The sequence below is a fragment of the Helianthus annuus genome, chromosome 1 (assembly GCF_002127325.2).
Source record: "Helianthus annuus cultivar XRQ/B chromosome 1, HanXRQr2.0-SUNRISE, whole genome shotgun sequence".
NCBI lineage: Eukaryota > Viridiplantae > Streptophyta > Magnoliopsida > Asterales > Asteraceae > Helianthus > Helianthus annuus.
In genome coordinates, this window is record NC_035433.2 from 115,287,691 (window position 1) to 115,304,466 (window position 16,776).

The window sequence follows — 16,776 nt, forward strand, 5'->3', positions numbered from 1 at the left end:
AATACCCTAAGTCTAGTAATAGCACTTCCCAGTAAATATATAAATAAATCCGAGTGTGTTCTTTCCTGTTATTTTGTACAAATAGTGTGCAATAAAACTTCGATGTTTATTTGTTAAACTTTGTTCCAAAGTTTTAACTTAGCATTTTTGTGCATTTTGTATATATGCTACACAGCATGAGTGAGATATCTGAAGCCTTTCAGAACCTCAATCTTTACCCGGTGAATGTAGAAGTTTCCCAAGATTTTACTGGATACTTTGCTGATATGGAACAACCTGTAGAATTCAATGCTCCACTTTTGACAAAGACAAAACGAAAGAAAAGAAAGAATTATGTATGGGGGAGTCGTATACGTAGGAAAAAGCCAGCTACGAAACTTCCTAAAATAAACAACCCTTTAGAAAAAGGAAAAGAAACTGTAATCAAAGAAAATTCCAAACAGCAAGAGATGGAAACTGAAGTTAGGAAAGATTCTAGGCAAATGGAAATACAGTTCGAGGAATATTCTAAAGACATATAAATGGAAGTTGGACAAGGTTCTAGACCAACTCAGATAGAAATTGGAGAGAGCTCCAACCAAAACCAGGGAATAACTTTTCAGGAGGAAATAGATTTTCTATTGGCAAGCTGTGAGACTATTCAGCCTGTCAATACGAATGTTTTTTACCTATCCTATTGAAAATCCACTCCCTATGAATTTTGAACCAGCAATCCCAGAACCAATAGTCCACTCCCAACCTATAGGAATGGACGAATGGTGGACGAATGATTGGCAATTTCAAAATATTGTCAACGACCCTTATTCCTTTCTTCCACAATTCGATCCAGAACCCCTACCTAATCCACCAATGAGTAACGAAAATATGGCTGAACTTCGCCATTACGGTGAAGAATTGATGGATGCAGGAAATAGAATCAGGGAGATAGGGGGACAAATTGCCTGGAAGTATGATGAAAGGGAACTTCTTTTTTAGGACAACAAGTGATGAGAGATAGGAGGATGGTAAAACTATAGTTGTGTAATAGTAAAAGTAATAGTGAAATCAGTCTGTAACATAACGAATAAAACTTTGTAAAATATTGGTGTGTATTGATGCATACTATAACCAATATAAAATGAAATCGAGAAATCGATAGTTTTGACTATACGTGTATTATAAATTGTCTGATTGTTTGTGTATAATTGCTATTTATCAGATACTAATAAAAAATTATATATATTATCAGATGGCAAATATTGGTAATGAACCAGTAAATGAGGTTAATCAGTCGGAGCAACATCCAGGGGATCAATATATGACTAGACAAGATATTGAAAATATTGTTGCTCAAGGGATAGCCAATGCTATTCCAGCATTCGTTGCTGCTGTAAAAAGTCCAATCGAACCACAACATATCATTCCTAGTAAACGTACTTCTGAAGATAACTTCAGTAATAGTATAAACGGGGGCAATAATCATGTTAATCATGATAATGAATCCCAGCACACGCCGCTCCCTAACAAACTGAAAGCTGCAACACTTGGTTGCACTTTCAAAGAATTCCTTGCTTGTAAACCCACTGAATTTGCAGGCAATGAAGGGGCAACTGCATCACTGCGTTGGTTAGAGAAAACCGAAGCAGTAATTGCAATAAGTAAGTGTGCCAAAGGTGATAAGGTCATGTACGCATCAAATCTGTTTAAAGAAGGAGCACTTGAATGGTGGAACACTGTGTTACAAGCTAAAGGAAGAAATAGGGCTTATGCTATGACTTGGGAAGAATTTAAGAATCTTGTAGAAAGAAAATTCTGTCCTGAGTATGAAAAGGAACAAATGGCAAATAAGTTCCTAAATCATCGGATGACAGGTGTGGATTGTCGTGGTTATACTTCGACATTCTTTGAATATGCTAGAGTGGTACCAACACTGGCTTCGCCAGAACCGGTACTCATTTCTCGCTATATTTGGGGATTAATTAGCGAAATTCATAATTAGAATGATAATTATCCGATAAGAAAACCCTAATTGAGACACCCAAGTAATTCTGCACTAACCCTAAAATTTTCAGAACAATCGGAATCAGGATCAGGGCCCCTAAAAATCAGGGGGGGTTAAACCCTAGTGATAATTATCTCTAAAATTTGCTGTACAGATTGAAATTCGATTTTAAAATGAGTCATGCAAGCTAGTCCCGAACCCAGCTAGCCTATATAATTAGACTGCATCCCTTACGCACCGTAAGGGAAATGGCATACGGTCCGTAAGCCTGTCCAAAAATCAGTATAAATAGCAGACATTGGCACTTGCTTTCTGGAGTTGAAACGACGCTCATAAGTTCTGTGTACGTCGAATTATTACAAATACAGTCCAAAAACACACACTAAATCACGAAGTGCTGCCGCAAAACAGGGTAATCACTCGATCGCTATTACGATTCATTTTCCGACTGATCAATATATCCAATGAATGTTTAAGTGCCGCCCACATAGGGTTATACTTTGTCGTTCGTCGTTAAATCGATGGATGTTTAAGTATTGCACTTTGTCGTTCGTTGTGAGAATTTGATCTCGTGAGTTATCGTAACTGCTGTATTGATCACTAACCCGGTTTTGTGTGCATTATTATTAAATTAGGTTAACAAGGCTAAATCATATTCTGCCCGTGTTAAATCTGCAATGTGAGTCATTCTCTTTTTATCAAATGTTTTACAATACTCCAAATTATTTTCAGAATTATAAATTACAGTGATTAAGTTTATGTAATCACCAAATTACAGCCAGTATGTGGGGTATTGTGCACATTACTACTGTTTTAATCACTTTAGGTGGGCGAACCTAAAATTAAGTGATATACGTCATTCATTGGGGCAGCCAATGGTGATATGACCATAGTCACAGATCCGGTCGAGTGACAAATACTGTGGGTAGTTGGTAGATATCAGAAACATATGTAAAAACTCTTAATACTGTAAATTATAACAAACGAGTCGTTTTAGTAAACTGAATGATTCACTCAGTATTTCCCGCTGACAAAATCTTTTTCAAACATGTTTCAGGTGACCTATTGTAACTCAGGAAAAGTGTTGGGGAGCATTTCAAGCTTAAGATAGTGGCTCATTATAAAATAAAGAAATATGTTTCGTAAAAATAAAGATTTCTCAGTAAAATATTGTTACTGTAAATTATCGGGGTTTTATCCCGAGCTGTGAAATAAAATAATCGGGAAAAGTTTTTAGCTTTAAAATGATCCTGATGATAAAATTTCGCTGCTAAAATCACAAATAAATATCACGGGATTTCTGTCCCGTGGCTCCTGAAACGGGTCAAACCGGGTCGGGGGCCGTGACAATACGCGCGCGAGGTTGCCTTAGCAAGAGTATTGTTGAATAAGGAGTATGGCCTTTGCGCACCCTTAATGAAGGATTGCGCAGCTTTTTGGGGCCATACCCCTTCAAGTCCCCCCAGTCCAGTGCTGCACCATGCGCAAGGCAAGTGGTTGGAGCTCTGGACTTAGAAAAAGTAAATTATAGAGGTTGCTTGCTTTGGGTTTATAGGCGCGCGCGTAAAGTAGCTGGCGATTATTACGACGCGACTATGTATCTGTTAGCTGAGTGTTACCCATTAAATAAGCTATCGCGCAGGTATCTTGTGTACAAGGTAAATTGTACGCTTCTAGGTAACTTCTTTGTTAAGTGTTGGGAGATTTGGGCGGGAAATCTCTCGAAATTTGAATTCTGACAGTTTGGTGAGATAAGTCTCTAATTGTGACCCTTGAGTTGACTCCTGGCACGGATGTCATCATGCCGTCTGTGGCGGTTCCACTATTCGTCAGGAGAGTGAGGCCCACGCGCGCGTGGTAACCGTCACCCCTGCTTTTACGCGTTACGTGGCATCCTCTGGTTGGCCAGGTGAACGGTGAATGCGGTACGTTTACCCATCACATTAAACGCGATGGGTATTATATATTCGATGAAGGGAGAAGGATTCACATATCTCATGCCCTTTTCCCTCACTTCTCTCTAACCGTCTTCATCCATTCTTCAAATCTTCAAGCCTTTGCAGCAGTTCTTCAAGCTCTGCACATCTGATCTTCCTGAATATTCAACGACTCTTCAAGAACACCGATGGCAGAAGAGCACGTTGAAGATAATCTCGGAGAAGAGGGGCCGGTCCCGGTTCTCCGGTGGGACTTAGGTTTGTTTGAGCAAATCGTCAGGAGTTTCCAGTTTCCACCGGAATGGGATGCAAGGTATCCGGCCCAGAATCAAACAGCCGCCGATGCGTCGCCGGGCTACATTACGTTATATGAAGATTTCTTCCTTCAAGGTAACTTCCGGCTGCCGGCGACGAACTTCATGGGGAACATTCTGCATTTCTACAACTTTCATATTTCACAGATGAGCCCTCCCGGGATGGTTAGGGTTCGACACTTCGAGTTCCTATGTCGAGCCCATGGCATTGAGCCCACTGTTGAGAAGTTCCGGGCATTTTATCAGCTCCAATGGGCTATGGGCTTTTTTTCTTTTGCCAGTCGTGGCGCTGCGAGGAAGATCCTGTTGAACCCACCGAAGAGTTTCCATGATTGGAAACCTAAATTTTTCTTCATTCGCGAGGAGGTGCTTCCGATCGCCATGCCTTTCCGGGATTGGAGTGAGCCGGTGTTGAAAGAAGATCTTCCAATTCCCAAACATGAGAGGTGGTATCAGCAACTAACTCCAACCCCTAACCGGGTGTTTGGGGAGAATGTCTTGGTCGCGGCACGCATGAGTGACCGATGGTCGCCTGATAGCGAGGAAGTTCCTGTCTTGAAGATTGGTGATCAAGATCAGTGATTTCCTTAATTTCCCTGATTTCATGCTTCATGCTTTATTTTAACTATACGATTTGATGTGTAGAGGCGCACTTGTATCAAGCTGCTTTCGCTACGTTTGGTGGGTCTATGGGTGTGCGCCCACTCCGGGATGGGGAGGAATGCTGGTATGAGCAGATCAGGAGCAATTTCATGTACCCAGTTGCTGATGCCTTTGCTGAGCCGCCCACTGCAACTGAAGGTGCGCATATACCTAACCCTCGACCCTTGCGCTCCGTGACTTCTGCTGGGAAAGAGATTGTCTATCTTTCCAGCGAGGAGTCCGTTGGATCGTCGAATGGATAGCTAAGTCCATGGTCTCAAATCTTTGCAGGTGTGTTGCGCGATTTGGGCATAGACCCGGAAGAGAAGAAGAAGAAGCCTCCGAAGAAGAAGAAGGTTATCACCTTGGACCCTAAGGTGACCAGCAAAGGAGCTGGGAGTAGCCACGCAACTGTTGCTGCTACCGACAAAGGTACTTTCCGCCTTCGTCAAAGTAACCTTGAAGACTATGTTATGATCAGTGATTCACTCGAGGGTTTATCGCGTATAGGGGAGAAGAGGACCGGAGCAGGAGGCTCCAAAAGTTCACGGAGCGCGGGCTCCCGTAACCCGGATGCAGCGGCTACCCCGTCCTCTGCTGCGCAAGAGGGGGATGATGAGGAGGAAGTGCAGGAAGAGCCTGCGGTGCAGTTAATAAGAAAAAGAAGTCGGGAGGCTGCGCTCGGGGCCACTGCGTTGCCAAAACCTGGCGGTGCCCCTTTGATTGGGAAGAAGAGCAACTTACGCTCCCTGTACAAATTCTCTCCTGGTTAGTATGTTGTCTCCGTGTACTTGTGATATTTTTCTTCTCTAATACTCCATCTTTGCAGAAGCTGAAAAGAAGAAACCTGAGAAGGTGATCACGATCACAGAGCCCTTGGAGCCGGCGCAGAAAAAGCTCAGGGCAACTAAGGTCACTATCAAACCCTATACTTCTTCACAGTTTGTTGATAAGGGGAAACAGAAGGGAGCTGAGAAGCTAGTACGGGTAAAAGAGGTTGCGAGAGAGAGAGAGAGTTGTTGACAAGGAGAAGATTGTTGAGAAGCCTCCTACTGGGCCGAGGGAGCCTGAGGTCACTGCCCCCATTACCACTGATTCAGCGCAGGGGTCGGGGCCCACTCCTGTCACTGAGCATGAGCATCTCATTACTGAGAAGGAGAAAACTTCGGAGGGGAAGAAGCCTGTTGAGCCTGCGCCGAGTGCTGCCCATGTCCAAACTGGTCCGGTGGTTACAGAGCAGGCTACTGCTGCTGCTGGTGGGAGCGCTGGCTTTGTTGCCGGCCAAGCTGGCGCGGGGAGTCATGGTGAATTGCTTCATTCTCTCATAGGTCCGATGGACACTTTGGGAGATGTTTATTATAAGTCTTACACCGAAGAAAGTCGAGGTGAAGCGCTTCATCAGCCTCCATGGAGCCTTAAACAGAAGGACACTTTTCTAGAATTCGCTCCCTGCCGCGATTGGCTTCTCAACTCTATCCCTCCTGGTGAGGTGACCCGTCAAAGAGAGCAAACCCACAGCGCGCTTTATCATGCATATGTTGTTGGTGAAGCCAACACTCGCGCTGCTAACCATCAAATTGTTCGCGAATGGCGAACTATGGTTAGGGAAAGGGATGAGTGGGAGAAGTATCGCGAGCGGTTGTTGAAGCAAGTGAAAGCTTATGAGAGGTCGAAGGCCGCCTTTGAAGAGGAGAGGGCGAAGTTTGAAACAGATAAAAAGGGTGAGGAGTGGGGCCGTGAAGGCCTTAAAAACAAACTTCTTGCTGCTGAGGAACTCCTTTCAAAGGAACGGGCTGAATGGAAGGCTATATGCGCCAAGGACAATGAGCGTATGTATGCGGCTCGGTCCAAGATCACTGAACTTGAAGGTCAAGTTGCGGACTTTAAGAAGAAGGTTGAGAATGCGCAAGCCGAGAAAGAACAAGCCGAGGTATGTTAACTGTCTTTTGCTGCTTAGCCTTTGGTTTGTAAAAAATCTTCCTAAGTCTTGTTTTCTATAGGCGGAGCTGAAGGCGCAACTTTCGAGCAAGGATAGGGATTTATCTGCTAAGGACGTTGAAATCGCTGAGTTAAAGCGTCGCCTTTATGAGCAGACTGAAAGGAGCGAGTCTTTAGAGATTGATCTCGAAGCTGAAAAGTCAAAAGCTGCCACTGCTGAGGAAGCGAAGCAAAAGGCCGAGGAGGCGCGAGCCATTAGTACCACTGCTCTTAATGTGGCACAGAATAATTATTCTGAGGCTCAAGCTATTGTGGATACTCTGGTCGCTGAGGCTGAATGGATGCGCAGCCGAGGGGTCGCTTTGGTAAGATTTTTCTTGAGTTTGGCTTAATTTGTGAAGGCTTGTTGTCTTATGTGTTTTGATTATTGCAGATGGCCAACTCTGTCCTTAATGCCGGGGAGCTGGATACAGCCATTGCTGTGTTGATAGATGCTTCCCTTGCTGTTGGTAATCGAGGTGGTTACTTGGAGTGTGCGCAACGTGTCTCCGAGGTGATTGGCCAAGAATTTGATACCAGTCACTGCTCGGTGACTGATCAGGCTGAGGCCGAGCTGGCTCGCGCTGAAAGTGGTTATGATAACTTTTCGCTGCCAGTGATGGACTTGGTTACTGAAGCGCTGAAGCATGACGACTGGTGTCGTCGATTGAAGACCATCCTAGATCCACCACAAACGGTTGAACTATCTGATGAGGAGTTGGCAGGCGACGATGAAGGTGATGATGATGGCGGGAACGCTGATCAACCTGAATAGGGATTGAGGGCTTTGTGCCTTGTTTTGTTTAGCTCTTTGAACTAGAGTAGGTTTTAAAGGTTGACTGCCTTGTTTTAGTGTTTTGAATGTATAGGGTTGCGCGGTCGCGCTTTTATAGATCGAATGGGTGTTAAGTTTTATGTAACTGTTGCGCATCGCGTTTTCTTGAATATGATGTTTACGTTTGCTTTTATTCTCTCGTTACAATTATTGCACTGTTATTTGAAACTTTGGTTAAGTTAGCGCGAATAAATGTAGGTGTACTTCAAGGGCTGGCGATTTACCGAAGTGTTTTCGTGCTAACCAAAAGTTTAACATGCATTTGTAACTTGTGAAGTACATGGAAGTAGGAAAACATATTGTATGATTTCATTAACTTGGAAACAGGCGCTTAGGCCAACCATACATTGTGAGTAAATAACATACATGGTGTTAGCAATCATAGGAAAGTAAATAAATGCGTGGCCCTCATCAGAGGGGTGGTTCTTGAGTCTAAAGTGATTACATATAGCACTTGCGCAATTGTTGCGCGTTCCATGTTCGTGGAATGATATGGCCATCCAACGTTCGTAACTTGTACCCCCCTTTCCCCAGCACCTCGTGGACCAAGTATGGGCCCTCCCATTTGGGTGCAAGCTTTCCAGGGCGTTCGGCGTTTGAAGCTTCGTTGTCACGGAAGACGTATTCTCCTGGATTGAAAGTACAAATGCGGACTCGCGCATTGTAGTACCTCTCCAGTTGTGTTTTGTATTTTGCCTCTTTAATGCGCGCGATCTCGCGTCTTTCTTCCAAGAGATCCAGGTCAAGGCGGCGCTCTGCTTCGTTGTCGATTGTGTTGACCGCTGTCAATCGTGGTGAGGGGAGACCAACTTCTGCCGTGATAACTGCTTCTGAGCCGTATACGAGGCTAAAAGGAGTTTCGCCGGTGCTCGTCTTCGGCATGGTTCGATGAGCCCATATGATACTTGGGAGCTCATCTACCCATCCTCTGCGCTTTATGCCCATTCGGGCTTTTATCCCCTCCACGATGCTTTTGTTCACGCTTTCCACTTGACCGTTGCCCTGGGGGTGCGCAACGGATGAGAAGGTATGTTCAATCTTCATTTCCTTCATCCATTTTTTAAGGTCTTCCGAGGCAAAATTGGTTCCATTATCTGTGACGATCTTTAGTGGAAGACCGAATCTGCAGATGATATGCTCCCAGATGAACTTGCGCACCATCATGAAAGTCTCGTGAAAAAGATAAGTGTAGAATGAAGTAACCTTGCATGGTCGCCAACGGCAGTGGTTGATGCGAGGGCTTTTGCTTCCACCCACTTGGTGAAATAATCGACAGCCACGATTATAAACTTTACGGCCCCCGGAGCATCTGGGAAGGGTCCCACCATATCAATCCCCCACTGTTGGAAGGGCCAAGCAGTGGACACTGGGATAATATCGTTTTTGAGGCGCAGGGTCTTTGGAGAGTGTCGCTGGCAGGAATCGCACTTGCGCTGCTCCTTCAGGGCGTCGACATGCATCCCTGGCCAATAATACCCAGCGCTCATGATTTTCGCAACAACCATGCGTGGCCCCGCATGTATACCGCATATCCCTTTATGGATCTCTCGAATTAGGTAATTTGCGTCCTCGGGGTTCACGCAGCGCAACAAGGGACCTAAGAACGATCTCCGATACAGGATACCATCATTCATTTCATAGTGCATGGCCTTGTGTTGGATTTTCCTTGCCTCTGCTTTGCTCTCTGGGAGTATCCCTTCTTGCAGATAGCGAATTATAGGGGTCATCCAAGATGGTTGCCCCATTTCGATCACGTTTACCTGGCGCAGCAGGACTGATGGATTCTTGAGCACTTCGATTCTTACTTCCTTTGCAAGGTGCTGAAAGGAAGTTGATGCGAGCTTGCTTAAAGCGTCTGCTTGTTTGTTTTCAGAGCGATTTATGTGTACCACCCTGTATGTCTTGAATTTCTGAAGCAGTTCTTTCGCTTGGTCTAGATACAGGGCCACGACGTCGCCCTTTGCATCGTAGAATCCGTTCACTTGACTGGCTATCAAGAGTGAATCAACGTGTGCCTGTAAATTCTTGGCTCCCATTTTAATAGCGAGGCGCAAGCCTGCTAGAAATGCCTCGTATTTTGCTTCGTTGTCGGTATTTTTAAAATCCAACCTGATAGCGTATGTAAATTCGTGTTTTTCAAGACTGACCAGGCGCAAGCCGGCTCCTGAGCCATCCTCGTTTGAGGCACCATCTGTGTATAGGAACCACAGCTCATCTGATGTATCTTTTATGGGAGCCTCAACGATTTCACAATCCTTGATCTTCTCAGCTGGGACTTCTGTGATGAAGTCTGCAAGGACTTGACCTTTGATGGCTGGGCGCAGCCTATACAAAATGTTGTGGCCTCCCAGCTCGATCGCCCACTTCTCTAATCGTCCGGATGTCTCCGGTTTTTTCAATATTGTCCCAATGTGGAAATTGGTCAGTACGGTGATGACGTGGCCTGTGAAGTATCGGTGCAGCCTTCTTGAGGCGTGTAGTAGTGCTAGTACTAGTTTCTCCATCGTGGAGTATCTTGTTTCTGGATCTGTGAGCATTCTGCTGATATAGTAGATTGGAGTCTTGACCCCGTTTCTTTCTACAAGCAACACTGAACCCACTGCCTTGTCTGATGATGACATGTAACACCTCGTAAAATCACGTCCAATGATGTATTGACACGTGTAATAAACCCTAATAGAGTCAAACCTTGAAATTTAGGGACTAATTTTTCGAAAAATCGAAAAACTTAAAATTATAAACAAACTGGAAGTAATAACAAAACTTAAACAAGTTTTTAAATAACCTTTTATGGTTTTATATTCACAAATGTACCACTTAATGATAAAGTGTAGCCGTTTGCGTAATTAATTGAAAGTTTGCACAATGAAGGGTTAAAAGCGTCAACATGTTAATTCTTACCTCTGAGTGACCTTTTAACAAACCGAGAGCTTCATGATATTTAATTATACTCTCAGGAGTGCCAAGTAATGGCCAACTAAGGTTTTTATGCCTTTAAGTGACGTTACGCGCAACTTTGTAAATTTAAGGGACTAAAAGTGTCAATATGTTTAATTATACCTCTGAATGACCTTTTAGGGAACCATAAGCATTGTGGTGTTTAATAATACTCCCAAGAATTCTTAATATGAATTAAATAAGGCTTCAATGCTATTAATTAATGAAATGCGCAAGTTTGCGCAATAGAGGGGCCTAAAGCGTCAACTTTTGAATCTACGCCATTCGGTGACCATTTAAGCAAATAGTAGCGTAGTAACATTTAAATATAAGCTTGGGAATGATTATTATGGGCCATGGGAGGCTTAGATATCATTAAACGGCATTTCGCGCTACTTTGCGCAATTAAGGGACTAATTGCATCAAACTGCAATTGTAGGTTGAATCGTTTGATAACGAACCCTCCGGAATATGTCCATAAGTTAAACATACCCTATTTATCCTTTATATAGCTCAGATATAGGCTTAGAGGTGTTTGGTGTGCAAAAATAAACTTTTATGTCATTCAGGGACTAAAAGTGTCAAAATGTGCACAAGTTTGCACTTTTGCGCATATCTCGCGTTCTGAGTATCCCCGGACACCCAACAATTTATGTAAGCACTAAAATATTTTATTTTAGTGTTTGGAATGATAAAATTCCATTCGTCGCGTATTCTGGATCGTTTTTAGCGTCCGTTCGTGTTTCGTCGTAAATTGACGCACAACGTGACCGTACGGCCAAACGAACCGACATCCGGCATGTTTTTGAACATGTTTAGGGTCCCCTATGTTTAATCATCATAGTGGAGCCTTAAAATGAGGTTAACGGGCCTTGAACGTGCTTAAAATAACCTTAAATGCTCACAGGGACTGATTCTGTAAATTAAGAAAAGTTGTTTGCTGTTTTGGGACTGGCTGGCGGGCCGCGTAAGCCTGCAGGGTCCTCCTACGCGGGCCGCGAGGCTTATACAGTAACAGAAAAACCAGTTTGTTGCTGGTTTTGATGAAAACCGGCTTTGTACTCTCATTCTTTAAACAAGGGGCTGCCCATAGATTTCCAAAAACAGGGGGTAAAGGTGTACGGTCCAGATGTGATCACGTTTATCAAGAAACGATCCTAACGGTCCTCAAAAACCTATAAATACCCATTGAATTTTTGGCTCTCATTGCACCATTCCTTCAAATCTGATGCATTCTCTGAATTGTGAGGGTCTTGAACTCTTTTGAGAACCTCCTTCTGGCCCTTGGACCATTCGTAAGTGTTCTTTTGGGTTTAGTTTAATTATTTAGCGGTTATAGTCGTAAGGTCAAGCGTTTCGATAAACGCTTTAACTTTTAAATGACTAAGCCATGGTTCGCAACGAACATGGCTACGTGACCGTAATTAGGTAGGTGATTCACCCTTAAAAGGGCGCCTCCTAATTACCACGTTTACTTAGTTTAATTGTCGGGTCAAATTAAAGTCAAACGGGTTAGTATTAAATAAAATTCATAACTATTAATATAAAAGTTATGAAATCAGTTTTGCCAGTTTAATAACTTGGTAAATATTAGTTGAACATGTTTAAACATGATTCAACCCCACAATTCTAAGTATAGGCCCGGTTCGGAACCGAAAGTCGCAAAAGTTGACTTTTGCTTTGACTTTCAGTTCTGACCCGAATTAGACTTTTTAGATATGCCTTAGGATTCCTTTAGGATTATGTTATAGGTTAGTATAACCCTTTGAGGCTATACAACCTGAATCCTTAGTTATCCTATTCATTTGCAAGTTTCCGTTATGTGCCTAAATGTTGACCGTTATGCCCTTTTGACCTTAAAACGATATTTTTGAAAATGTGAAAGGATAGAAACCTTCACTACTGAATTATAATCTTGTCCCTAAAATTTGACATCAGTTTGAGGTCTAGATTAGAAGTTATGCTCAATAGCGTAATTAGAAAGCCTTTTATTAATTAAACGGGGTAATTAGCATATATCCTATCTAAACCTAATTTTTGATACCAAACTTTTTACCTACTGATATAAAATAATATTTTGGGATTTTTAAAGATTTTTATTTATTTTTAGGCTGAGCATAACATAGGGCTATAGGCTTGATTCGGTAATTGCCGGTTTTGCCCTTTTGGGCTATAAAACGAGTTTTACAAATCCTTTTGACCCCAAACCTTTTTCTACTGATCCAATATGTTAAATAAATTATTTTTAGCCTTTTGGAATATTAAAAATATCAGCTTTTTATACAAAACCCGGAAATGGCTCCAAATCGCCTTTTTAAGCGTTTTTAACGCATCGTATGTATCAAAACTATTATAAACATATAGGGGCTGATGCCTACTGATATATTTTAGTAAATCCTTATATTTTAACATTAAGGAAAAGTTTTAAACTCAGGTTTTCAGTTTTAACCTTTTAAGCCTATGTGAAATTACCAAAATGCCCCTGCGGTGCATGGTATGGTTATGATTAATAAATTTCACATATATATGATACCCTACTGTTATAACATATGAAATTAAGTTTAATTACTGATTTAATCAGACCTGTACCCCAGGTTATTATTTAAACTCTTTTATAAACTTTAAAATGACCAAAATGCCCCTATGGGGCATAGTTTGAGTTTAATTTCGTTTTGGGCATAACAGAAGGTATCCTGTTGATATCACAACATATTTAGGGCATACTAACTTAGGAAACCTGTTCATGATTCATTTGGTTACTCGTTATGCACTTTTCGCGTTCAGATCGGCGTATGTAACTAGTTTGCATATATTAGCCAAAACAGGTCAAACCATATCGTTTTTATCTCAAATTCCAGAATGTGTTTAAGTTACCCATCTTAAACAAGCATGCAAGCTTGTCGGGTCAAAACCACATTCTAAATCGGTCTTCGCTTTGTCATGCGTTTGAACCGTACTCTTCTGATTAAAACTAACCGGTATGAGCTTAGGCTTAATTAAAGGCCCGTTAGAAATCTAATAGGTTGTTAAAAACCTTCGTTCCAGATTTAGGAGCCCAGTAAAAGCTATTTGTACTTGCTTGGTAGTATATGGCTGGGATAAATTGTATAAATTTGCTCAGGTAAATACGTTTAACTTATTTTCCCTATACGGGCTTAGGGTACGGTATATAAAATACCGCTTGGTCGGGAAATTGACCTTAACCGGTTGGTGGTTAAGAGCAGTAAAAATAACCCGTTTGAAAATGTTGTTTTGTTTGTTTAACGCCTTTGGGGGTTTAATGACCATGTCCCGGATATCCTTGGCATCATTCAAAGAATGGCCATGACCTTAGCACACGGGTGTAGGCGTACACCCGTAGTGCATTATAACATGTATAATAGTCGGTACGAGAGGAGTCTCGCGGCGGAATTATATTAAGTGGTGTGTCGATTAATCTTTAACCCGACACGACCCGGGCCACTGAACGCATAACAAACATGTAATTCTTTTACAAGATTATAAGCAAATAATTATCCCAAGTTATAAAAAGTTTTATGCCACGGGCATTCAAATCAATTTTTAAAACATTTTCAAAATGAGTCAGTTAAATTGTATTTACCAGTGTAAACTGACGTATTTTCCAAAAAGGCTAAGTGCAGGTACTACGCCTAATAGGCTGGTCACTCCTTAGCATCAATAAAAGTCTCGCAAGCTTAGGATGCCTGAAGTCTGTTGAACAATGTTTTACTTTGTTTTGCGATCCGCCTGTGGATCTTTTACTTTCCGTTTGTAATACTTGGATATTACTTCATATCGGATTGTAATATATTTATCTTTTGCTTCCGCTGTGCATTTAAAATTTGTGTTGTTTGACTATGATGATATCAATTACGTCACGGTACTCCCTACCGGGCCCACCGGTGACACGTGGTAAAATTGGGGTGTGACAGGTTGGTATCAGAGCCAACGTTGAGTGAATTAAACACTTGCCTTTTGTGTTTAATCTCAATGACACACTAGCACATTCCTTGACCTTCTGAGTCTAGACTTAACATAGGAATATTCCCATCTCTATTCAGAGAATTTCTGTTTTCAATTCTATATATATTCTAATATGTCGCCAAGCAAAGAAGCCATAATGGAAATTCTCCCCATTAGAAGCCTAGAGAAGGCTGAGCTTCGTACTGCGACTAGGATTAGCGTGCAACCAAGGAGAAAGCATTCAGAAATGAAATGAAGAAGAAACTCCTTTTGCTCAAGATCGTTTCCTTAGTAGTCCTTATAAGAACATATTCATCTTTCAGTCCCTTCGAGGACAACATTATTCCTTAGAAGTCTCGTTTAGGGCAACCAAGTACTTGTATAATTTTTAATAGGACGATTAGATTTAAAATAACGTTCCTATTATATGATCTACCATTATTATAAGATGGCAAAATCTAAAAAGGGACGAGACCTAGCTCAGGTGTCATTTAAGACAGAGCCAAGATGGTACCTCCATAATTAGATTCAGATCCATAATTAACGTCTCAACTTAGGATTGATTTGCGTTATGTTAAAAAGAGAATCTTAGGGGTAAAACCTAGCCACGTGTCATCGCAGACATGGCCAAAATGGTAGAACCTGTCTAAAAGATTCCAAATTTATGTTAACATCTGTAAGTATGTTAACATGCTGGGCAAATTGTGATGCAGTATAAATCACACAGGCCATCTTTGAAAATTGGGATTTATTTAAAATTCCCTGTAAGTAAAATAGCCATCCATTAAGGATGAAGTGCCTACGAGTAATAAATAACGTCCTCTGGGACTAAGAGACAGTAGAAGTCTGCAACTCACTGTCTGGAAAAGGTAATGAACTTGGATTCAAACCCTAGTACCTCGATTCTGTGAGAATCCTGGTTATAAATTAGACTTGTCTACGTGACTAGGCCTTTGGTGCCAATATTAAAACCGTAATGTAGGATTGTATAAAGGTCCTGAACATATAAATGATTAACAAATTAACCAGAAATGGCTATTTAAAACCATGGTTAATAAATCATAATACTATAAAACTTTCTAAAATAAACCTTATCCATTATATCCTTATGTGGCAAGTAAAGCTACATGGCAAGGTCAGATAAGGTAAACAACCGTCCGGTAAAAAAAAACATGGGTTATAAATTTTAGAAATTTCATGAGCCTATTCTAAGGATTCAAATCCTTGTAAACACCTGTAAACATGTTAACATTCCTGGCAGATGTGATTTAATCACATAATTCATCTTTATACTGGATTCTCCCGAAATCCTTCTTATTTGGTGAATAAAGCATCCATTAAGGATGTAATGCTTACGAGCCATATTCATTGTCATATAAGACAAAAGACAGTTGTAGTATACGACTCCCTGTCAAGAAAAGGCAATGAACAACGTTCAAAGCCTAAATACCTGATTCTGCAAGATCATGGTTTATAATTTAAAATTGCCCTTGTGACTTGGCCTTTTGTGCCATAGTTATATTTTAAAATAAATTTAGGATAACTATAAAGGAAATCCTGAATAAAATAAATACCATTCCTTTTCTGCCAGTGAATATATTAAAAAGAATCTTAAAAGGTATAACCTAGTTCGAATGTCAGTAAAGACCTAGCTATGATGGTAAAACCTGTATTAAAAAGATTCAATTCCTTGATAAACATATTAACACTCTTGACAACAGTGATGCGGTAAAATCACATTTGTCATCTTTATATTGGGAATTTCCAAACCCCCCTTATTTAGCCTAAATGATCAGAATGAATCATGGCTAATAATCGTCGAACATAAGGTATACGTCAAACATCCTTTTAAGATAAAGGCCTTCGAGCAAAGATGTATTCATGATAAAGATAGTTATTCATAACTTCCTGTCAAAAGGTAATGAGTTATGAAATTTTCCGATCCAAAGGAATCATTGATTATGTTTTAGATTGTCCTTGTGACAAGGCTTTGTGCCATCTAAAGAATCCTTTGAAACAAGCCTTTGTGCTGTATGAAGTGTCTGTACGACATTGACAGTTGTGACTTATATCCCCTGTCTAATAAGAAGGATTAGATTCTGTGTGAACGCCAAAGATGGTTTATTTAAAAACCTAGGCAAAACATAATCAAATAAATCTTATACTATCTATTGGCCTAAATGGTTTGTT

The 16,776-nt window shown here is 41.3% G+C and overlaps 1 protein-coding gene across 1 annotated transcript; it reads right to left on the reverse strand.

Annotated features, from left to right (window-relative positions):
* Window positions 1-8,846: 8,846 nt before the first annotated feature.
* LOC110928567 lies at window positions 8,847-10,307 on the reverse strand. The gene has a single exon (XM_022171584.1). It carries the CDS (start codon window positions 10,305-10,307, stop codon window positions 8,847-8,849), a length of 1,461 nt encoding a protein of 486 aa, XP_022027276.1.
* Window positions 10,308-16,776: the final 6,469 nt, after the last annotated feature.

Bases quoted from the DNA above. Each gene is read 5' to 3' on its own strand.
- LOC110928567 (XM_022171584.1), bottom strand. From the start codon at position 10,307: ATGTCATCATCAGACAAGGCAGTGGGTTCAGTGTTGCTTGTAGAAAGA.